At 40.1% G+C, this 24,262-nt stretch overlaps 1 protein-coding gene across 2 annotated transcripts in view; it reads right to left on the minus strand.

The window, feature by feature from the left end:
* LOC127452327 (recombining binding protein suppressor of hairless) overlaps window positions 1-18,365 on the minus strand; it is an 82,630-nt gene extending 64,265 nt beyond the window's left edge. Inside the window, exon 1 of one of the 2 annotated variants that reach the window (XM_051717736.1) lies at window positions 18,271-18,365. In XM_051717736.1, the coding sequence (XP_051573696.1) occupies window positions 18,271-18,290 (20 nt within the window). In that variant the 5' untranslated portion in view covers window positions 18,291-18,365. The remainder of the gene's footprint in view (window positions 1-18,270) is intronic. The other variant, XM_051717743.1, reaches the window with a different exon arrangement.
* Window positions 18,366-24,262: the final 5,897 nt, after the last annotated feature.

Raw genomic sequence — 24,262 nt, forward strand, 5'->3', positions numbered from 1 at the left:
AATAGTTATAGGCTAGGGATTGATTAATTCTAGATGAATAATAATACTATTTGATATGGAGTGTACATATTAATAAAAATAAATTGGAGGACAAGATGCATCGAGAATCATTTTGTAATCAAACCGCGAGACCAGTGAAGATTCAAAACTCTAGTTACAATGCACAACTGCTGCAAAGGTCATGTTGTAAATACAAAATTTTGACACAACAGGAGTAGAATTAAATGGAATGCTGAAATCAACACTTTTCAAGATTGGTTCATTGCAGCAGCCGTAATCATAAGCTTGATTATTTGTTCAATTAATTATGCAGCCCTAGTAGAACAAAAACACAGAAGGATTCTGAGAAACTCCTGTGGTACGGCATTACAGCAAAGGGAGAGGACCAAGCTGTGCCAAAATGCATCTACCCCGGAGTTAACCATCAAAGTAGCGAGGATAGGAGACTCTGCAGAAACATTCTCACAACCTTCACTGTTTGCCAAGCCTCAGAGGAAATCTGGATTGCACATAAAGAAAGAGAGAGCACGACAGAAGGTATGCAAGACTAAATGAGCGAGGGACACAGGAAATGACAGAAAAGGGGAAGGATGTAAAAAAGGGATAACAGTGGTAAAATCGAATGACTGACCATCACTGAGCCAAAGCCAACTATTTGCTTTCCTATAGGCACACCATATAAAGTGAACCAATAAAGTGCTCTTAAGTTGGACCTGGAATTGGGTTAATTCTATTTTGACTGGGCAATGGTGGCTCACAGTGGGTAACAGGGTTTCCTGCACAGTAGGGCTGCATGATTATAGCAAAAATCATAATGTTCGATTATTGCCCTTGATATTGTAATCGCGATTATTAATGTCGATTAAAATATTAAATTACTGTGACGTCACAAAGCAAGCAACCGTGCGGTTCTTCAGAGTAGCAGATTTCAATGGTGGATATGAGCTGCGCTCCAGTTCCTTATAAGCATCTTCGAAGCCTTAAATATTGCAATGTTTGTTAATGTTAGGCCAAAAAAAATTTTATTAAATGGATATCTATGGTATAAATTTAATTATTGCTAAACTACTGCTTAAATGATTTACAATGACTACAGCCGATTTAAATTGACCAAGTTACTTACTCTGTTCAGTAAGCCCTTTGGTGGCAAGACAGGGAACCATTCATCCCCTTAGATCTTCAATGGTGATCTTGTTCATGTAAGATCATCGTTAGTTCATTTTTGGCCTCAGTAGTTGCACTTTGGAAATTAAAAACAGTCATTTGTGATCAGAATTTGTGCGATTCGTGAAAATGTAAAATCTACTAATACCAGCTGCGTGGCAAATGTGTCTTTTTAGAGCAGACGTGATAACAATGACGGTGATTCATGAAATATGCTATTTATGCCATATTCTTTATGTTGGCTACACCTCCAAAACAAACTTAGAACAGTTAAGCTGAATTACTTTATTGCTAATTTGCCTACTTATTAACATGACAAAACAAAACTGTTATAAAAATTTTAATAAATTGTACACAGAAATCGAGCAATGCGACAAACTCCCATTACAATGACTGACGCTGTCACTCACTGCAGGTTTACACTGTTTGAGACCTGCATTTCGACGCAAGCTCAATGACGCTCTGCAGAAGTTCTGCACTCTCGTGAATGCTTTCATTAAATACAAAGATGTCTAATCAGCATAATAAATCAATTACATACACCTATGACTTGATTAGAACAGGAGCGTTTTAGTTTTGTCGTGTTGCTCATTTGCAGTGTATTTAACATCTACGTTCAAAGCGAGCGGTGCAATATGCAATTAATCCAAAATAATTGTAAAGTGCTTTTCGCTCTTGTTCTACAGCTTCTTTTCGAGTGTCAGGTGATGTTTCTTCAGTATGAATTTCCGTGTGCCATCGCGAACAGAGGTGGGACATAAAGCAAGCATCTGGGCATTCAGACGGTTTAAAACTTGCGCATTATGATCAGTTGTCATTACTGATAGGACGGAGGACTAATTTAAGCGACTCTAATTGGCCATTGCCATTTCATTGCTCAACGGACATGTTAGTGATTGGTTAGAATACTCAACCGCTGCAAAAACACGTTGTAAATAGAAAACATTGACGCAACAGGAGCAGACTTAAATTGAACGCTGTAATCGACAGTTATCACGATTATATAATCATGGCAGCTGTAATCGTGATTAGTTTTTCGATTAATTGTGCAGCCTTACTGCACAACTATTCAGAATCTAGAGCACCACGTCCAAAAAATATTTTTGAGTTCAAGTTGTGAGCTTGTAGTCAGAATTGAATGTTAATAAAATGACTGGGTACCAAAATTACAAGACAATAAACTAACATCTTTCCATTGCATTGTTTTAGCTGGCTGCACACAAAAATATACAACAAAGACCAGTGTAGGTCGATTCATGAACGAATGACTCTTATCAGCCAATTCAATATATAACGAATTGACCCTTCACTAAGCTCTGCAAGCTTTGCAGAACTTCCCATAGGAATGAATGGGAGATTGCCGTGAAAGGCGCGGTGTTCAGCAAAGTATTCTCATAAACGGAATTGATAATATTCTAACGTGGGCTGGAATGAAGAGTGACATTTTAAAGCATAATTATTTGACGTTTTTTGTAAAGGAAATTGTTAAATTACACAGTAATTTGATTAAAAACTGTGGATACAGTGAATCAGAATTGAGGCAAATGATTATCACAGTCACTTAAAAACAAAAAAGAGAAAAGTGAACAGAAATACTAATAATGTCTCATAACAAATTGGCTATGGCTATGTTCAGACTGCAGGCAAATCTCATTTTTTCTCAAATCAGATCTTTTCAGGCAGACTGTCCACACTATTAATGGCAAGTGATCAAATCAGATTTGCGCGTTCAGACATAACCAACCTATCTGCATGGGTTGCTTTGGTAATGACGTAGGCATACCCACGTGACGATGCTTTCAAAACAGATGCTGGATATTTAATAATTTGGCAGTGCTTGTGGGTGATCTGGACCTCTGTGTTTGTAAGAATCCTGAGCTCACTTTCTTGGAGATAGCAGCTGTTCTAAGACAGGGAATATCTGAAATTGGCTCACTAATTTATAAGTATCCTCACTGACATCGCTCTTGTCAAAACTTCAAGAAGTTACATAATCAAAGTAACGCCGCTTAGCCTCGCACCACCGCTATTGAGATCAAGTCATATGCAGGGCCCTATTTTAAGAAAAGGGTGGTATTGAGATGTGGTCCTAATGCCTGCCCTTAAATGCCCCTGCCAATAGCACCAGGGAGGGGCATTTTGGAAGAGGGACAGGGGAGGGTAGCTCTGGTTTGGTTGTTAGGTTGGGCTGAGTTGGTTCGCCCTGGGCAAGGCGCATATGGTTGAGCTCACAACAGCAGCTTTTTCTTTGACATGGGGATATTGTAATGACAGGGAAAGAGTCAAAGAAAACTTTCTCCCTCTCTCTCGTTCTGACCACTTCCAACATCAAGCAGAGCCTGTAGAAGCTCCATTTGGGACTTTCTGGAGAGCCGTTTTGCAGTTGGCCATTCGCCTAAAACAATCCTTCAAGCTTATGCGCACACATGCACACATTCATCTCTGCATGTGTACACTTTTAGTTCATCCTAGACACTAGAAGGAAAAAAAAAAAACATCATCACTTAAATGTCTGACAGTGTAGGCAGAGTATTGTTTGCCTCTTGCTTTAACCGGAGCTACGTCCTTTCGGTATTGGGCCACAAAGTATTTCCACCTTAGGCGCACAGTGCAGGTTCTTTGACTGGCAGCTGTATGCTGGTGTTCACAACCAGGACGTGAGCCACTCTTGGCTTGAAAAATCGCAATCCACCACCATCACCTTTCCACAGCATGATATAATGCACTCATCACTTAGAAGGGGCTTTTCAGCTAAAGTAATGCAAAGTACACTAATTGCAAGCACCTGAACCCCTTAAATTACAGGCTCTAAAAAGCTTTCCAATTTATGTTCCCTAACCTAGGTGTGAACTCACAACCTTTGTGTTCACACGCCTGATCATTGGTCATTAATCATTGGGACAAAAGTTTCCCCTTTTAAACATGGTAGTACCTAATGCTAATTCTTCAACATTAAATAATTCCAGTGTTCATTTTGACCAATGGTAAATGGAGAAGATTTAGGACAGAAAACAAAAAGTTAGAAATAAGTCTGCCTCTGTCACTAAGAGACCAATGCAAATTTGAAATCCTTGTTCTTTCCAACCCGGTTTCATTATGTTACATCCCAAGACACATCTTGTGTGTGGTGTACAGTGTCTGTGTGTACCCTTGTTTCCTGCCCTCAGCTGCTGTCACCTAAGACTGTTAATCACTCGGCTGTCATGATTGGTTGTTGGGAGAAGAAGATTGGTATATAGCCTTGGCAGTCCTTTACTACAATGAGCATTCCCCTCTCCTTGTCCAGACGGATGGTGTAGCCACTACAATATGCTTTTGTTTATATCGCTATTGGCCAAAAATATTCAGATTGGCATACCTAAAATTTCAATCAATAGCATCAGTAGATCTTGGTCCCCCCCATTCCAAAAACTAAATAATTTTCTTTTCACATTTAAGTACCTTGTTGTCCCATTTCTGCAGAAGTTTCTTTGTTCCACTGCAACCAAGGGCTTCTCTTTTGGTCAGAAGTATAGTAAATTGCTGCTACTAATGGGCTGTGGAGCACAGCTTGACCCGAAACTCTCAGGGGGACATCTATTAGGTTGCTAAGCGCTGTTCCTAAGGGATCTGAGGGGGATGACTAGAGCTGCTTGAAGTGGCTGGCACTTTGGAGTCAACAGCACAGGAATGACACCAAAGTCTGCGTGACCTTGCCTGAGAAGTCAGTTCTTCTGAAATGACATCTTTGCTTCAGAGATGAATCAAATGGGCAAGAGGAAGTGCATTGTACACAAGATCAAGAGGTCATATACTCATTTTAAATGACTGCTTCAGCCTTCAAGACAATCTCTTGGTAAGAATTATTATAGCAGTCTCTCGACATGTTTGATATTTCAGTGGCCCCAAAAGTTTTTGACACTAAAACTGATGTTGATGTTGTAGGCCAATCTAATGAAATTACATTGAGACATATCAAACCAAGAGGCATCTGCAAACAAATGACACAAAAACATTTCTCAGAACTATTTTACTTTTCTTATCCATTTTTGCATCCAATTATATATATATATATATATACACTATATTGCCAAAAGTTTTCGCTCATCTGCCTTTAGACGCATATGAACTTAAGTGACATCCCATTCTTAATCCATAGGGTTTAATATGACGTCGGCCCACCCTTTGCAGCTATAACAGCTTCAACTCTTCTGGGAAGGATTTCCACAAGGTTTAGGAGTGTGTTTATGGGAATTTTTGACCATTCTTCCAGAAGCGCATTTGTGAGGTCAGACACTGATGTTGGACGAGAAGGCCTGTCTTTGCTCTAATTCATCCCAAAGGTGCTCTATCGGGTTGATGTCAGGACTCTGTGCAGGCCAGTCAAGTTCTTCCACACCAAACTCGCTCATCCATGTCTTTATGGACCTTGCTTTGTGCACTGGTGCGCAGTCATGTTGGAACAGGAAGGGGCCATCCCCAAACTGTTCCCACAAAGTTGGGAGCATGGAATTGTCCAAAATCTCTTGGTATGCTGAAGCATTCAGAGTTCCTTTCACTGGAACTAAGGGGCCAAGCCCAGCTCCTGAAAAACAACCCCACACCATAATCCCCCCTCCACCAAACTTCACAGTTGGCACAATGCAGTCAGACAAGTACCGTTCTCCTGGCAACCGACAAACCCAGACTCGTCCATCAGATTGCCAGATGGAGAAGCGTGATTCGTCACTCCAGAGAACGCGTCTCCACTGCTCTAGAGTCCAGTGGCGGCTTGCTTTACACCACTGCATCCGACCCTTTGCATTGCACTTGGTGATGTATGGCTTGGATGCAGCTGCTCGGCCATGGAAACCCATTCCATGAAGCTCTCTACGCACTGTTCTTGAGCTAATCTGAAGGCCACATGAACTTGAGGTCTGTAGCGATTGACTCTGCAGAAAGTTGGCGACCTCTGCGCACTATGCGCCTCCGCATCCGCTGACCCCGCTCTGTCATTTTACGTGGCCTACCACTTCGTGGCTGAGTTGCTGTCATTCCCAATCGCTTCCACTTTGTTATAATACCACTGACAGTTGACTGTGGAATATTTAGTAGTGAGGAAATTACATGACTGGACTTGTTGCACAGGTGGCATCCTATCACAGTACCACGCTGGAATTCACTGAGCTCCTGAGAGCGGCCCATTCTTTCACAAATGTTTGTAGAAGCAGTCTGCATGCCTAGGTGCTTCATTTTATACACCTGTGGCCATGGAAGTGATTGGAACACCTGAATTCAATTATTTGGATGGGTGAGCGAATACTTTTGGCAATATAGTGTATATATATATATATATATATATATATAACCAACTGGCCTCAATGTGATTTTTAAGTAGATGTATGAAGTCAGTTCTCCTCAAGTTCAAATAGTTGTCCAAGCAGGTCCCACAGGTCTAGTTCACCACACCACCTATGGTCATGTTTCACAAAATCTGACAACCACAAAGTGCCCAAAAGATCTATTGTTTCATGATTTGAAATCTAACAAACTTTTATATGTGAAATAATATAAAATATATACTATAAAACAGTCTCTTAGTTTGATATTATGCTACGTGTGACTTTTTAGGGTGGCTTAAGAGTCCTAATATTTTTTGAGGGCCACAGTAGGTCCAGATATTGATAATCTTGCCTTTGAAATAGAACGCAACAATATCTATACAACAACTGAGGCGAACAGTAAAGAAAATAAGTCAAAGAACATCACAATTAATATTGATCAGTTTTTTTATATAAACTACCTGCCTAATATTGTGTAGATCCCCCTCGTGCCGCCAAAACGGCACCAGCCTGCATCTCAGAATAGCATTCTAAGATTATATTCTTCTCACAACAATTGTACAGAGCGGTTATCTGAGTTACCATAGATTTTGTTATTTCGAACCAGTCTGGCCATTCTCTGTTGACCTCTCTCATCAACGAGGCATTTCCGTCCACAGAACTGCCGGTCACTGGATATTTTTTGTTTTTGGCACCATTTTGAGTAAATGGACTGTTGTGGACTAGAGACTGTTGTGCATGAAAATCCCAGGAGTTCAGCAGTTACAGAAATAATCAAACCAACCCGTTTGGCACCAACAATCATCCATGCAATTATCTAATCAGCCAACCGTGTGGCAGCAGTGCAGCGCATAAAATCATGCATATACGGGTCAGGAGCTTCAGTTAATGTTCACATCAACCATCAGAATGGGTAAAAAATTTGATCTCAGGACCGTGGCATGATTGTTGGTGCCAGACGGGCTGGTTTGAGTATTTCTGTAACTGCTGATCTCCTGGGATTTTCACACACAACAGTCTCTAGAATTTACTCCGAATGGTGCAAAAACAAAAAACATCCAGTGAGCGGCAGTTCTGTGGACAGAAATGCCTTGTTGATGAGAGAGGTCAACAGAGAATGGCCTCACTGGTTTGAACTGACAAAGTCTACGGTAACTCAAATAACCAATGAGCTATTCTTGTGGTGAGAAGAATAGCATCTCACAATGCTTTTCTGATGCGGGTTGGCACCGTTTTGGCGGCACGAGGGGGACCTACACAATATTAGGCAGGTGGTTTTAATGTTGTGGCTGATCGGTGTATATTGAACTTGGTCATGAGCTGGGCCATGTCATTTGGTGAATAAGGTCAGAGGAATGATGCATCTATATGGTGTTATTGAGTAAGACTGACGTGCTACTCTGCACTGCTTTCAGTCAGATTTGCAGATGACTTGAATGAAGCGAGAGAACGCTAGCAAGCTGAAAGAGGAACAAGGGGTAGCACTTTGTGTGTGCGTTTCCTCTGTTGATACAACCACGCAAAGAGAAACCAGACAGCGCATTAGAGCTAACATGTGTAGGCAAAACGTCGCCACCTTCCTGTCTATTGGACCTTGTAACCCCCTCACACAGCTACAGATCATGAGTGAACTTAAGGTCACGAGGGGTTTTTGATGTATTTTTTTTCTCTTTCCTCATAGTCTGTCAGTGGAAACAGCCATTGTGTTTCTCGGCACATCTTGAGCTGATGATCTGAAATGCTTGCAGAATTTTACTGTACAGTTTACGTCATTGCTACGTTAGTGATTGCATTTTGATGTGCTTAAGTAGAATAGGACTGATTTGGCCAAATCATTACAACACAGAATAAAACAAAAGGTGAATTTATGGGGTTTCATTTGGGGAGGGGGCTGGGTACTCAGTCTGCCCTCTTTTGAGTTGTTACTCTAGCTAAAGAAAGGAAAAATCATATAGAAAAATTGAAGAAAGATGTTTCTTTGAAGATACATAGCTTAAAGGAATGTTCAGGGTTCAATGCAAGTTAAGGTGGTTATCCACAGCTTGTACCAGATGCTGTCGATTACCACAATTCATTAAAACCAACAAAAATCGTGATTACAGTAATACACCTTACAGTGGAAGTCTACTGCTTCCTACAAATTCTCTCGACTGCCCTTAATATCGGTTAAGTTTAAAATGATAAACGTGACCCCCAGATAGAAAACATTCTCCACCTCTATTTTGAGAAGCCAACTGGATGAAAGTAACCTGGCTTCATTTGTCAGAAAGAACAACATAGTCTCATGACAACTCATAATAATTAGTATGAGAAATCAAAGGTTATCGTAAGACTTGGTTCGTATAAAAAAATATGAACTTTTTTTGCCATAGAGACCAACCAATCAACAAACATAATTTCAAATTGATATAATGCAGGCATCACATTTTAGCTAGCCTCCAAACAACACTTTATTTTAAGAAAGGAAATGCCACTCAATAAATTTGGTTACTCATTCCATATTTAGGCTATTTATGCAATACAAATGACTTATGTATGCCACCAGAGACTCCAGCCACCCGAGCCATGGGCTGTTCTCACTGCTACCATCAGGCAGGCGGTATTGCAGCATCAGGACCCGCACCAGCCGACTTCATGATAGCTTCTTCCCCCAAACAATCAGACTTTGGAACTCTTGATCTCCCACGATCAAAATACATCAGCACTGCACTTTATTACCCTTACTCTTATATCTCACACCGGACTGTCATAAATTATATTATTATTATATTATATTCTCTCTTAACAACTGACTATCAACTGACAGCCTGAATGTCAATACAGTACAATACTGTACATTCTATATATACTACTATATATACTTTTTTATATATTTGTATTTTTTATTTTTATTGAATAATGTGTATCTATATAGTGCGTATTGTATACTGTACAGTGTATGTTATTATTTGTATATTGTGTTGTGTGTAATTATGTGTATATCAGACGTTTAAATTGTGTTGTGTTAATTTGATGTTATTGTAAATTGGTAAATGTCTCATCACTGTCACGACTGCTATGTTGATCGGAACTGCACCCAAGAATTTCACACACCATTGCACTTGTGTATATGGCTGTGTGACAATAAAGTGATTTGATTTGATTTGTATTTGAATATAATGCACCCTAGTCTCATTCCAAACCCTAATGTTTTCTTTCTTCTGTGGCACACAAAAGTCCTTATAAAAATCATGGTAAGGTTTAGGGTTTGATTAGAGGGTAAACTTAATATCATGCTCAATCACAACCCCGATGTTGCTCTTTCTTCTGCGCTACACATTAGTTTTCCTATTGGTTATTTTAAGGTTTGGGTAATGAGTAATACTTTATGGTTACATTTAGGTTTGGATTTTGGGTTAGGAAAAAAAATAAATAAATAAAAATAAAAATAAAAAAAATCGGCATTTCATCATTCATTGGCTCGATTATTTTTCTCTAGTAAAGTCGTACACTTTGGTACAAGCTTTTCAAATGGCTAACTGCAGATGCTTTTAATTTGATCAATAATCACTGGCCACGGGGCCTTGGTAGCTCAGCGAGTATTGACTTTGACTACCACCCCAGGAGACACAAGTTCAAATCCAGGGTGTGCTGAGTGACTCCAGCCAGGTCTCCTAAGCAACCAAATTGGCCCAAATGCTAGGGAGGGAAGAGTCACAAGGGGTAACCTCCTCGTGGTCGCGATTAGTGGTTCTCACTCTCAATGGGGTGCGTGGTAAGTTGTGCGTGGATCGCGGAGAGTAACATGAGCTTCCACATGTGGAGTCTCTGCGGTGTCATGCACAACGAGCCACGTGATAAGATGCGTGGATTGACGGTCTCAGAAGCGGAGGCAACTGAGACTTGTCCTCCACCACCCGGATTGAGGTAAACGCGCCACCACGAGGACCTACTAAGTAGTGGGAATTGGGCATTCCAAACTGGGAGAAAAGGGGATAAAAAACATCACTGGCCAATACAACAGAGCATTTCTGCTAAATATTATTAGAAGATTAGAATGCGCTTCTCTTTTGTGTGGCTTACAACAACACATTCAAGCAATCTGAAATGTATAAACAAATATTCACTGTCACCATGTTCAATTACAAAGCACACATAAAAACTGCTGGAACCAATAGATAGTAAACAGTGTCAATCAGTCACTCCACAGCGCTAAGGTCTTTTCCCAAGCCAAAACAAACAATTCATCAACGAGGGGCCATTTTCTTGTCATGGAGAATCAAAGATTTTTTCTGTCTAGTTTTGTTTCTTTTTCATACAAAGAGTAATTAGTCCCATGAGGTTCACTGACACATTCAAGCTTACCTCACTGGTGATAAACCTTATTTTGCAACCTAGTCTCATAGAATGAACGTTACTATAACTAAATTTTTGCTAAATGAGCTTTATGTGCTACGTTCTAGGGTTCGCCGCAGTTTCCTGGTGAAATTAACGCTATAGGCACTACAACAACTGTGCATTATATTCACTTTCACATAAATCACGAGTACAACAGCTGATTATGACTTATTAAACATTTATTTTTCACTATTACTCACACACTGCTATGTTATGGTACTGAAACACATCCTTTAACGCATCATTTGAAAAACAATGCATTTTAACGCTTGTATTATACCCACTTCGGTTTACACACGGATTCCAGCGTGATTAGCTTGCGCGGTAGCTCACCTGATGGAGTGTTGGACTTTGGATTCGGAAGACCATGGCTTGAGGTCAGCCAAACATGTAAGCTCACACGATTGCAGAAAGTGTCATAGATGTGACACAAAATGTCTTGGTTGCTTCAGAAAATGTGCTTTTCATGTAGCATTTGCTTTTAGGACACTATCGGTTCAGTTCAGGTGTTCACTAAGGGTAAGGATATATGTTTTGTTTACCTCTCATTTGCTTTTAGGGCACTATTGGTTAGGTTTAGGTTAAAGTTCTAGGATAGGGAGGTAATGTTTCACTTGTTTTCTCAATCCATTGATTACAAATCCTGTGGATTCATATGCATTGATCTTGAAACACGATTTTTGAATCATGAACCGTTAGTGTTGGCCAATAATCAATTTAAACAACTAAAAATCGAATGAATCATGATTCAGCAAAATAGTATACAATATTTAAGAAAACATAACTATTAACTCAGTTACATGTGCGATTTTAGGGAGACATACGCAGCGTCATTCTTTAGCACGCCTCGGAGTACGCCCTCACAGATGCACACTGCACTCTTCCATAGCCCTTCATGGGATTGCGCCTGCCCTCTGTTCCATCCGTAACTCTTATTGAAACTTTTTCTGAGCAGCTTTACGAAGCTTTCAAGCACCTTATGTCTGATCTCTCCTCCGGACAGCCTAATTGATTGATTCTCTTTTATTTGAAACTGAATGTAATCAGATGATGTTACTTCAATGTTGTAATATTTGGATTAGTTCACTGATTCAGGGTCCCCACGGACATGGAAATCCTGGAAATAATAGGGAATTTTAAAACTGTGATTTCCAGGCCATTTTATAGTAAAATATGGAATACTTTAGTTATGCTCAGCTCTAAAATACTTCACTGGCACATTGTACTCTTTTGTTGTATTCCAAGTAGCTTATCTGTACATCGCTTTTTAATCTAATCAAAAAAACCTATGATTCATGAATCAAATCGCTTTCAACCCAAAGATTCACATACCTATAGGTAAGTTTTACTCATTAAAACCTCCATCTGACATTCACCTTAAAAACCTTGTCTGATTACCACTCGCTTTTTGCTGCCCTTGTTGGACATTTCACTGGTAAACTGCAGCGAAACGTGTAATGAAGCACGTCATTTAGTTTTGCAAAAATGTTGCCACAGTGATGTAATTTTCATGCGATCAGGCTATTATTTTGTCCTTAATCTACAACCCTGACTATGAATTTGTCCTGAAATATTCATTATGTTCAGTAGAATTTGTACATTTGAATCAATGATTAAACTTGCACGGAGGATCACTTCCATGTTTTCTGAATGAAACATCCTGGATGTTTGAAAAATAAAAAAATAAAACTGCTGATGGTGAACAAAGCTAAGTTCCCTTGGCTATGCTGTAATCACAACCAACCGGGCAGTACAAGAATGAGGAAATTCAAGAATAAAAGGGCACCACAAACACCGTTGCACTCTCGAGCTCTCTTTACCTCATACATAACCCATGCCAAGTCAAACACAATGGGGGGGTTGTTTTTTTTCTACCAATTTTTTCATAAAACCACAGCAGCAACTTTTGTCAATATAATTTATTTTTTGGTTCTGTGTGATAATGGCAATGTGATCCCTCAAGACAAACCAAAGACCATTTAAAACATTCCAAGCTCACACAACCAAGCTCTCCTAGCATGAGCTTGCCAATGAAATCAAGAGCCTTTTTTCCCCAAGAAGATAAGCTTCTTACAAATGATATATCAGTAAGGGAACTGACCAGTCGATCAAGAAAGAATGTTTCCAATGGCTTGAAACATTTCCCAAGTTTAATTTGGAGTGACAGATAATCTTTATCCAAAATTATCAGACTGCACATTACAGTTACAAGCGAATTCTACTTATGGCAAAGAACCAGAATTGATGCTTGGTGCCATACGGAGCCTGAGCCAAGCTAAATTACTTGGAAATTTGCTATTTCATCCTCTAAGCTCCTGGTGTGGCTGTTGAGGAAAACCCCACCAGGCTTAGCCACCTCAAATGGCCACATTTCAAACCAACCAAGGCATATAATATTGGACTTTGATCTTCCTTTGCAAACAGATGAGAGAACATAGTGAAATGTGCATGGGCGCTTTGAAACAAACAGAATTTAGACATAAAAAATGATGCAACAGGCAACTTTATTACAATAAGTGGAGAACTTCCCTTTTCTTTTCATATAGGCCTATGCAGTGTTTACTAACCAACCATTTTAGATGTCTGCAGGTTAAACCACATTAATGGTGGCAGCTCTGTATGAAGGTGAAAAACATTTGCCTTCTAGTGTTGGTTATAACAACCCTGTTTTTAGTGACTTACCTTTGCTCAAGTAAAAGGCAGGAAGCAAGAGCAGGTGGATGAGAGAGCACGTATGCTCTCTTTTGTGCTATACACACCATCTCCTTTCTCTTCAGACAAGTCACTGAATGCACGTCTGCTCTTACCTTCTAACCCTTTTTCCTACTCCCTTCCTTGCAGAGCTTCTGCCTGCATAATGGGTATTAGGGAAGGAGAGACGCCCCTGGGGAACAGTTCTTTCACGCACACACGCCTACCTGTTTTTCAATGCACACACCTTTCATTGTCCCAAGCGGACAGACTTTATTGTGTCATTATATGCACAACAGAAAAGCAAAAAACTTTACTCCAAGTCTACATCACATATGCTTTGGCAAGAAAGAATAGATGGAGAGATTGGTCTGTGTAATGTTGAATAAAACCTGCTCCTTCCCTGGAGCACAATGGAAGCTACACTGTGCTCATGGTAATTCAGGCTTTTAACATTCAATAGCTGCAGTTCCACTATCGGGCCAGTGCGAGCCAGGGATATCAACTGGTCAGCTGGGGGCAATAGCCTTGGACCTCGGACCTCGAGCCACGAGACCAAAATCGATCTGCATTCCCACCACTGGGCCAATAGCCCCGCAGCGTTGCCCTAAAATCCGCTCTTAATATGCCACCCTGGTGCCAACACCACACACCCCACCCACTTCACAAGCAAGAGGGAAGCTCAAGCTGAGGTATCAGACTCTGGAGGCTCGATAGCCCTCGAAATAAACGTGATGGAGACTGAAGCTGCCGTTTTTGGCTTATTTTGGTCTTTGCTTGGTGGAAAGCAAGACCTAACTCAGCACAATCCGCTTGGCTGTTGGCCATGAGGAGGCATGATGAACCCCCAAATGTGATAGTAGGAACGCAACAGGCCCTGGCATTAACTAGCATGCCCTTGTTTAGCCCGATAGTGGAAAGCAGCTATTCTGAAGAAGTTTTGGATTTTTTCCTACACACCACAGATCTTTCTGTTTAAGACAAACACCATGGAATTAATAAATAGTTTTCAGTGAGGACCACAGCGTATCTTTTGGCTTACTTTTCCAGTGGAAAAAAACTATCTGGTGCAGTACTTCAGGACAGACTGATCTCACAGTGGAAACAGTACATTTACGTTTCTTAAGCTGAAATTGGTCCGTGCTTCCCGAAATGCAAAACACTGCCCCCACTGACCAAAGGGGTAAGTGTTGTTGGCCATATGGGCACGTGTGAGCTGCATTTAATGAGTGAAATGTCCACAGGGGGGCGCCAAAAGCGAGCTGTGAAGCAAGTTGTTTTCAGCGGTACAGGCTGTAGTGCAGTAAAAAGAAATGTATATTTTATAAACTCTACACCCCAACCCAAACCCCAAAACTAAACCTAACCATCTATTGAGCAAAACTGTAACGTTAGAAGGAAAGATGCTAAATCTGGGTCCGGATCTCTCACGCTGCTGATGCAACGCAGTTCAAGTCACGCCACTGGGGAAAGTAAAGATGCTGGAGCCGCTGCAGAAATGTCTGATGGGAGATGGCGCTTGTCAGTGAGTCTGCATAATGTGGCCAATTCTAGTGTACTGGAACAATGAGAAACAACATACCAACTTCCCTGTAATCATGTTGCTCAGAAACATGAATGAAGCTACATAACAAGGCTGTTTTTTTCAAACGTGTGAAAATATTAAAACCCCATAATCTGATTTTCTGAAAATACCTGCCGTTAAAGGCAAAACTTTGCTCAGACAACTGTTCTACTGATTGAAAAATTGTCCACGCAGTCACTATTTGGCAAGAATGGGATCTTTGGTGATAAGAATTAAGCGGGTTTATGTTATTTTTATTTTTTATTTTATTGAAAGATGCATTCATTAGATGGAAACTGAATCTGCTCCATTACTTAATGAAATTATGTGAGGGGGGAAACTTCAGATGACCAAAACAAACCCACTGAGCACGGCCCAATGCCAGACTCCCCCTTACAGGACATTCCCCTTGACACTACCATAGCAGTCAATTTACAGTGCAGATAACTGTAGAACGAGTCCCCTACCAGAGAACCCCGGGAGAATATGCTTCGCTCAAAGTCACAGTATTGATTTATAAGGGTCATCCCTGCTACACATTAAATCTGCAACCCTTGACACACCAAACCCTTGGCCAATTAGGCTACCAAGAGCCGTACATAAGAAGCTGCATCATGTCAAACAGGGAGCACACAAAAGACTATGCACTCAACTGTAAAAGGCCAGCCATAATCGCTCAAGCCACCGGGCATGATGATGCCCTCTCACATGCTATCTCTCATTTCATTGGCGGACATTGACAGGACAGGTGGTCAGTCAACCAGTCGTTGGCTTCAGTGTCAAAACGGTGGCAGTACAAGTCTAACGGAAGCCCCCAAATGAACAGTCTGCCACCACCTCCACCCCTCGCTGAAAAAAAAAAAATCCCAGCCGGGGGATGTCTGTCACCTTCTTGGCTGTTTACAAAGATGACAAAAGATACTGACTACGAATGTAAACATTGAATCTAAAATGCACATTGCGTGTAAGAAAGCATGTGTAATCATTCCAAGGAAACATACCATGCAAGCTTGTGCGGGTACCATTTCAAAAAATAAAAATAAAAAAACTCTTTCCAAAAATAAAATAGCGTTATTTTCTGTCAGGACACTTATAGAGCGCTACATTTTGGTTCCGGAAGTAAAAATCCCACTCATTTATCCCACAGACTAACTGATTTTCAAAGATAACTTATAAAGCTTTAAAGACAGACCAACCATGAGCTACGAAGTTCTTCATCGATGGTATATGCTTCCGTTGAAGCCATCCGTCTGCGTTATCTCAACATCATTGTTTAAAAACCGTGTTTGATAGCGGAATTCATGGAAAACAACAACAATACCCATGGTACAGCAGAGAAATATCCACCAATCAAAGAACCGAGGCCAACGAAACCCACAAAACTTGGCTCGGAGTGACCGCATGCTCCTATGACGCACTGTGAATGACATAATCGAGGCGGTCTCCCTTCACCATTAAACAACTTATATAATTGTACGTATCAGGATATTTTGCAATAAACGTAAAATATATTGTTTCTATACTTCTAATCAACAACCTAAAACCAATAGTTTTATATATTCCCATAGTTTTTTATTCAAAGACATCTTTCACAATGCTTCATGGGATTATAGTCAGTGCCCTCATGAAAAACGGTAAGCACACATCCTTGTACCTTTGTCTTAATATCCGATTTTCAAATACTTTTTTGTCTAAAACAAAAAGGGGTTCATGATGTTGTGATTCACGTCGGAGCTGGTTGGTTTGGTTCAGCTCATGGCTCACAACTATTTTATGGAGGATGAATGAGGGAAATACTTCCGGAACCCAGACGCCTGAAAAAGTGGGCTGTCACAGTGGCACCCTACTGAAATGATCTCTGCGTGCTACACTACGTAAAAATTCTGAGAACTCTACGTCATAAAGGAGCAAACGTGTTTTGCTTGGTAGGTATAATTTCATAAAACCGAAACAGCTCAAATCATTTTTTTTCCCACAAATAAAAATCGCGTTCTGATGCAATACTCTCACTTGAAGGATCTCCGCGCGCTACACTACGTAATAATCCAGCGAACGTTCTGTGAGGGAAAAATACAATTGAATGACAGAATAGACTCGTCGTACAGCGGTGTATTCAGGCGATATGCTGGATAAGAGCGTCTATAATATCACACACATTGTTCTCGTCAAAATCTCTGCTGTGCGAGAGGTTTATTTGCAAAAAGGCATCGATTCCTAAACGTGTCCGTGCTTCATTTTCCAGTAGGGGAGCTTTAATGTCCTTAGTTGCACTTGCCATTAAATAATCATTCGTGTGCACAGAGAGGGAGACTGACTGGAGAGCCAGCGGCTCTGTTTGGTAAACAACACTTCATGTTCGAGCACACACGCGGATATTTTCCCGCAGACAATCAATAAACTACATGTGACCACAGACATTCAGAGCAGAGGTGTTTTCCACTCTAATCCCAAACGAAACAAAGCCCCGTACTGTGTGAACTACTGGAAATGTGCCTCTGTTACACTATGTGTCGGGCCACCTTCCTTAGGACATTACGTTCATGGGGGGGTTCCCATACACAGCTGTGCTGTTTGTTAGGTATTTCAAAATTTCCAGTTATGTTTGGGATGTTCTGTGGTTAGAAAGGCACTACAAAAAGATCTGGTTGGCTAACTGTTAGCTGGCTAGCCATCAACTCTCCATGCAGGCGCGCCGCGATGGGCTCAATGCAACAACCCCATAACACATTAAGACTTGAAATACTTGTGAGCGTTATAACGCTTTTATTTTACACAGCATTATATATGGAATTTAAAATGTGTCCTTTATAATATAATTGTCCCCTTTTGTTTATATTGTTTTTTGTTTTATTAGTAGTTTATACATTATTGTAAATTATTATTATTTTTGTTTTATATAAAAACAACAACACACGCACGCTACAGCAATGCACATTTTTTTTTTTTTATGTGTGTGTGTGTGTGTATATATATATATATATATATATATATATATATTTAAACACACACTCCACATGCTCTTATAAATAGCTCGAGCGCTGGAGTTCACAGTATAGAGTCAGATGGCATTCATAATGTAAAGGAAACCCGAGATCTTTGCATTAGATCCATTCATTTAAATAAAAGCAGCGGAACTCCTGAAGCAGCAGCACCAGCGCAGAATCTCAGACTTACCCTGTCACAACAGGCGCCATCTTCCACCAACTCTCACCAAAACTCCAAGACTCGCGAGATCCTCTCTCCCAGACCCTACCAGCCGCCGAGACAACACAAGCAGACTGGAGATTGAATGAGCGAGGGAGAGAGAGAAATGGGGCGGTCGACGACGACAGAGCAAGGGGGGCAGGGTGAGTGAAAGAAAAGGGCAGACACCACAACAGCAGGCGTGGGAAACTCTGCAGATCTCGCGAGAGATGGAAAACTCTCACCATACCACTGAGTGAGCGACGCTCGTGACATCGCGAGATTTGCGTGAAGCGCTGTGGATGGATGCAGACTGTGCTGAAACAGACACTCCCACATGTTTACTCGTTCATAAATTATCTGGCTGGACGGACTTGGCAAGAAATGTGGTCGTAGAAGACTGAGATTTCCCAGGCTCCGATCTGATAAGCTTTGCTCACAAGAGTTTGCTATCTAACCAGTACTATTAGCCTACTATAAACAGTGACACGAGTTGCCATTCACATAACATGTATTCTAAAAATAGGTATTAACAGTAAACACTACACACCAGAAATCACAACAGGTCAGTTGTGGCTCCTGTATTTCCTGTTGAAAAGACCAGCTTAGAGCAGTGGTGTGAATACTGTATTGGTAAAGTGGGACACTTTTGGAAAATGTACTTTTCCTTGCACTTTTAATTGATCCAAATGCCATATAACCGGATATTGCACTTATATGGAAAGCTTCGGATGTCACCTACTTTAGTGAAAAGCAAACATTGAGAAATACTCAGACCCTCTTTTGAACAAATCCCAAATTTTTTCAGGCAGTACCAGTAAAGTGGGACACATTTTCCCTCTAAAACAAGCTAAAGGGCAGCCTGTACTTAAATATAGTTTATTGTAAATATTTATTTTGTTTGGAACACAGACTTAGATAAATATTAAAATATCCACTTGTTAAATCAACTTAAATGAACAAATTCAAGTTTGTTCCCTGATAGCATTTTTTACATTGTTTGCTCATCTGCAATATGTCTATAAGGCGCATGTCAATCAGTATGTCTCGGATGTCAATGAGACATAAAGCAGATGTCTTTCAGACGTCGTTTATGATTTAAAATGTTTGTAAATCTGATCTTTTTAAGATGTTTAGCAGATCTTAATTAGATTGTGTTGCTTTCCAGATGAAAAGATCTAAAATATCTCAGAGATCTACGTGTGCTGGGTTAATTCTCCTTAAAATATCCATTAGGATTAACCATTTGTAATAGGGTGTAAACATTTTGTATACACATGAAAAAATTCCCCTGAAAAAGACAAATACAGTTCAGTATTTGAATATATTTTAATTTTGCTCGCAAGAGTGTATAGGCTCAAAGAGTAATATATTAACCTCAAAAAGCATGTACATCCACAACACAAAGGTACAGATGCTCAACAACAACAGCAACAAAAATAAACAAAAAAGGGAAAAATATGCTATATTCGTTTGTATTTCATATTCAAGCTACATAACGATTAGAATATGATCAAGAGAACAAATTTAAATGATTCATTTCATTGCATGTAAATACACTGTGATGTGCGTTGCACACTACATTGTGCACTGCACTACACTGCCATTTAATCATTATTAATAATCGCAACTGTGTAAGTTAAAAATAAACTAATAACTCTTCTTTAAATTACTTAATATGCAGTACCACCAATATGGCTAAAGTATAAGAAAATGTATACAAATTACTTTCAAAATTTCTGATACACTGACTTTACAACAAAAAACATTGAACATTTTCAATAATTAAGTCAACTTCTACTTTTTTATAACCTTGATTTGGATGTCATTTTCCTTACCATGGCTTTTCCCACCAGTGGTCGCGAAATGAGCTCTGCCACGCATCGCGATGTAACATCATCAACTTAGAATCATAAAGATTTGTTTAGTAATGATCTGAAGCCATGCTATTCACCAGCAAATGCTGGTGAAATGGTCGACCAGCATCATCTTTCCAGTGAAACTGGTTGACTAAAGTAGTCTTGCTGGTTAAACTAGTTTAGAAGCCTGTTTAGGGCCAGCATCCAAAACACAACATATGATGGTTACCTATTTTTTCAAATTAGCTTCCACCTTCCCTTAAACTCCTGTTGAATTTCTCTTTATCACTCAATTATTTCATAATCTCAAAACACACTTGACAGCTCAGCTAGTGGGCTGTTTTGTGCTAAGTGAACTGTTCAGGAAGTAAATAGTGACCTGATTCTGGAATCTCACATCTGACACCTGACTGGCTCTAATCCACGTTTCCAATCCTTCAGCTGTATTGTGTATTTTAATTTGTGCTCTATATTTATATCTTAGAAGAGAGTGATGCAGGGGAAAAAATGGAAAGAGTAACTACATTTACATGGACACCAGAAAGCAGCTTATTGTGAGAAAGCAGCGATCCGGTTTACATGCAGCCATATACAGTACATGTGGCTCGGTCAGTAAGCAGCTTTCTCCACAGCAGCATAATTTCCCTGCGATGCTTGTGTAAAATAACAAACATGACATCTGAGGAAGACTTCATTATTTTATTCCCCATTGCTTCGCTTTAGCATTTGTTAGTTTGTTTATTTAAATTTATATCGAATCCTGCAGCGGAATTGTGCTGCAGTAGTGTGATTTCCTCTTATGTAAAACTCCAGGATTCCCTGCATGTATGAGCTCATATTGACCTGTTTCATGTGACGCCACTGTAGGACCGTGCCGCCATGTTTGTGACCAAAATTCCATTTACCGTCAATGTGCTACTCTGTGGAATGCGACAAAAGCTAGCAAAAATTTTGTTTCTATTTATACATCTTGAAAATGTGATACTGCTGTTTAATTGCCAGAGCCAAAATGTAATTTTTCTTTCAATTAAGTTTTATCTTTTTACCGACACGGCTTTATTTTTCTTCACCCAAAGTCAAGCAGCAATGAGACAGCACGGTCTTTGCTCGTTTGTTCTGACATGTCAGTTATCTATACACATGTCTACTATATTTATAACATAATCAAGTCGGATACAATTAAATTGTTAATGAACATAGGACGGTGCTATTCATAACACACAGACAGAATAAAAAGTATGTCATAATTGTAATACATTTTAATAAATAAAAAGCACTATAATGTGAATATATAGTACATATTTAATGTGTATATACTAATGTCTGTCAATAAACAACACATCATAAGATCATGAAGCACATATTTTACTCACACCACCAGACTACAGTGTAAAACACTAATATGCCTCAGTTGCTTTCTGTGTATTCTTCATGAGTTAAAAGCAGCTCTCACATTCATACAGACAGAATCATCACAGACCAAATCAGAGCAGAAAACAACACAAACATTTGTAACTTCTGAATGAGAGATGTTTACGGTGTTGTAGGCGTGTGTACTCGTCGGTCACACAACAGACTCACCAGCATACGGAGATAAATTGTGGATAAAATATATTTAAATGTCCGCGAAAGTCAAATTTGCTAATGTTTGTGCTGACCTCAAACCTGTATACACCTCTCCTGGGACTTTGCATGGATCAAAAGCAGTTTTTATGTGTTTCTTGAGATCGTTTTATGGGTGTTTTTCCAGTCACCGCCTTTGTTTCCTCCCGCTGATGGTCACAAATATGGCGGCTGCGGGGAAAATGTGACATCACTGAAATAGGTCAATACGCAAACGTGAGGGACAGTCGAGATTTTACATTGGTGTGAGTAGATAAGTATAGTTTATAGTGTATGAGCTTTTCCCACTGTACTCCCAGAAAAGTTGAATTCTTTCCGGTCTGTTCACGCACATGCGCACTCCTCAAAAACCCATTAGAACGGCACTAATGTGTTTCCATGAACACATTAAGCCACGTTCTCTGGGAGAAGTTTGGGTGTGTTAAACCGCTTTCTCTTTATTCCTTAAACGCTGTAAGAAAGTCACCATTCTTGTTTACATGACGTTTCAGAACACCGCTTTTCTTTTTTTTTCCTCCCCTTTTCTCCCCAATTTGGAATGCCCAATTCCCAATACACTCTAAGTCCTCGTGGTGGCGTAGTGACTCGCCTCAATCCAGGTGGCGGAGGACGAATCTCAGTTGCCTCCGTGTCTGAGACCATCAATCTGTGCATTTTATCATTTGGCTTGTTGAGCGCTTTACCGCGGAGATGTAGCGCGTGTGGAGGCCAACGCTATTCTCTGTGGCATCCACGCACAACTCACCACGCGCCCCACTGAGAGCGAGTACCACACATTATAGCGACCATGAGGAGGTTACCCCATGTGACTCTACCCTCCCTAGCAACCGGGCCAATTTGGTTGCTTAGGAGACCTGGCTGGAGTCACTCAGCACGCCCTGGAACTCGCAACTCCAGGTGTGGTAGTCAGCGTCTTTACTCGCTGAGCTACCCAGGCCCCCAATAACCCATTTTCTTAAGTGCATGTAAACGTGTTCAGTGAGAATGGACTGAAAGGAATGCATGGTTAAGAGAATGTGAAAAGGAAGTGACATGAGCACTAGGACGGGTGGATGATAGTAGAGAGAAAGACCATTTTGGGATGAAAAAATAATCTTTCACACTATCTGGCTCAGTGCCTGCAGCCAAAGGATTCAGAGGCCTCCTGCACCAAAGCCATTTTTCCATTCCTTTCTCCTGGCTTTTTTACGATCTGAGAAAGTAACCTCCACTTACTCTTAGAGTTTTATAATAACTGTAAAGTTTCCGAAATCTTTAACAGATGAAACCAGTAAATGACTACATAAGTGCTTGAGCGCCTCCAAAAAAAATCACAACCATTGTAAGAAAAGCCTCAAAATATGTAAAATTATGACAGGGAACAAATGTTTCCAAGTTTAACTATTGGTTTTAAACTCTGACCCCAACGTGTTATAAAACTAACAGCATGTTTTATGGATACACACAACTATGGTTTAATGTTTCCTTTAGGAATCCCCATAACTCTTTTCTCTTCCTTTACACACTACAGGTTGTCCAGCATGCTTGTGAGTTTGTTCAAAAAGTGTTTGAGAACTTGCCAAACTTTGCCCTAAGTAACAACTATTATTCTCATTGCTATAAAAACATCATTCATTTTAATGTGTTTGCATAGCACAGTAGTATATCAATCTCCTCTTTATTCGCTCTCACTAGATATGGCTTTGGTTCATAAAGTCACTCCTTTTTCTCTTACTTTCACTCTACCTTCAATTTCCTCTCTTTCCCTCTCCAATGTTGTTCTCTCATCTGTCTTAAAGGTCTCATTTGATTATTTTCAATGAAAGAGACCCATCTCAGGAGCTCAATGAAGCAGACAGCATGTGCCGCCAATTCAAGCAATCACGACTAAACCACAAGTGTGCCGCCTGTAAATCCAGTGATGATGACTGCCTGTGTATTTTGCCAAGAAAAAGATGCACTTGTACATTTTAGCCATGGACCTGAGTAATGTGTGGAGTAGGGCCTGTGCTGTTCATATTGCCCGTTATGGATATTTAATGTTCATTTAGTAATAACCTACAATGGAAACAGCACTCTGAGTAGTCACTGAGGATGGGGAAATTTGAAAGGAGAGATAAATTCATCTCTCCCAATGCGAGTAATGTGGATAGTTACATTCTTAATGTGGAGAGGGACATTTATTAGCACACCAAAAGTAATAATATTTATTTTGGGCACTTTACAAATTATTCAAAGATTGACACGTGATGCTATTTGAGGGAAACATTCTCCAAACACACACACATTATGATGAAAATCACCATCGTCTCAAGAATGAGGGATCAGATACCCTGAGATCAGAGAATATTTCTGTATCTGATAATGAATGCCAAAAGGCATCACAAGACACCACTGACATTTTGCTAGGCTGGAATGACCTGCAGTTCAAGCAGTCAGCTGTTTGAGTGTGTACGCCTTGGGGGAGCACACACACCACAAAGCACAAGGGAAAAACCCACTGAAATAGGCAGTTTGACTAA

The sequence above is a fragment of the Myxocyprinus asiaticus genome, chromosome 2, assembly GCF_019703515.2.
Source record: "Myxocyprinus asiaticus isolate MX2 ecotype Aquarium Trade chromosome 2, UBuf_Myxa_2, whole genome shotgun sequence".
NCBI lineage: Eukaryota > Metazoa > Chordata > Actinopteri > Cypriniformes > Catostomidae > Myxocyprinus > Myxocyprinus asiaticus.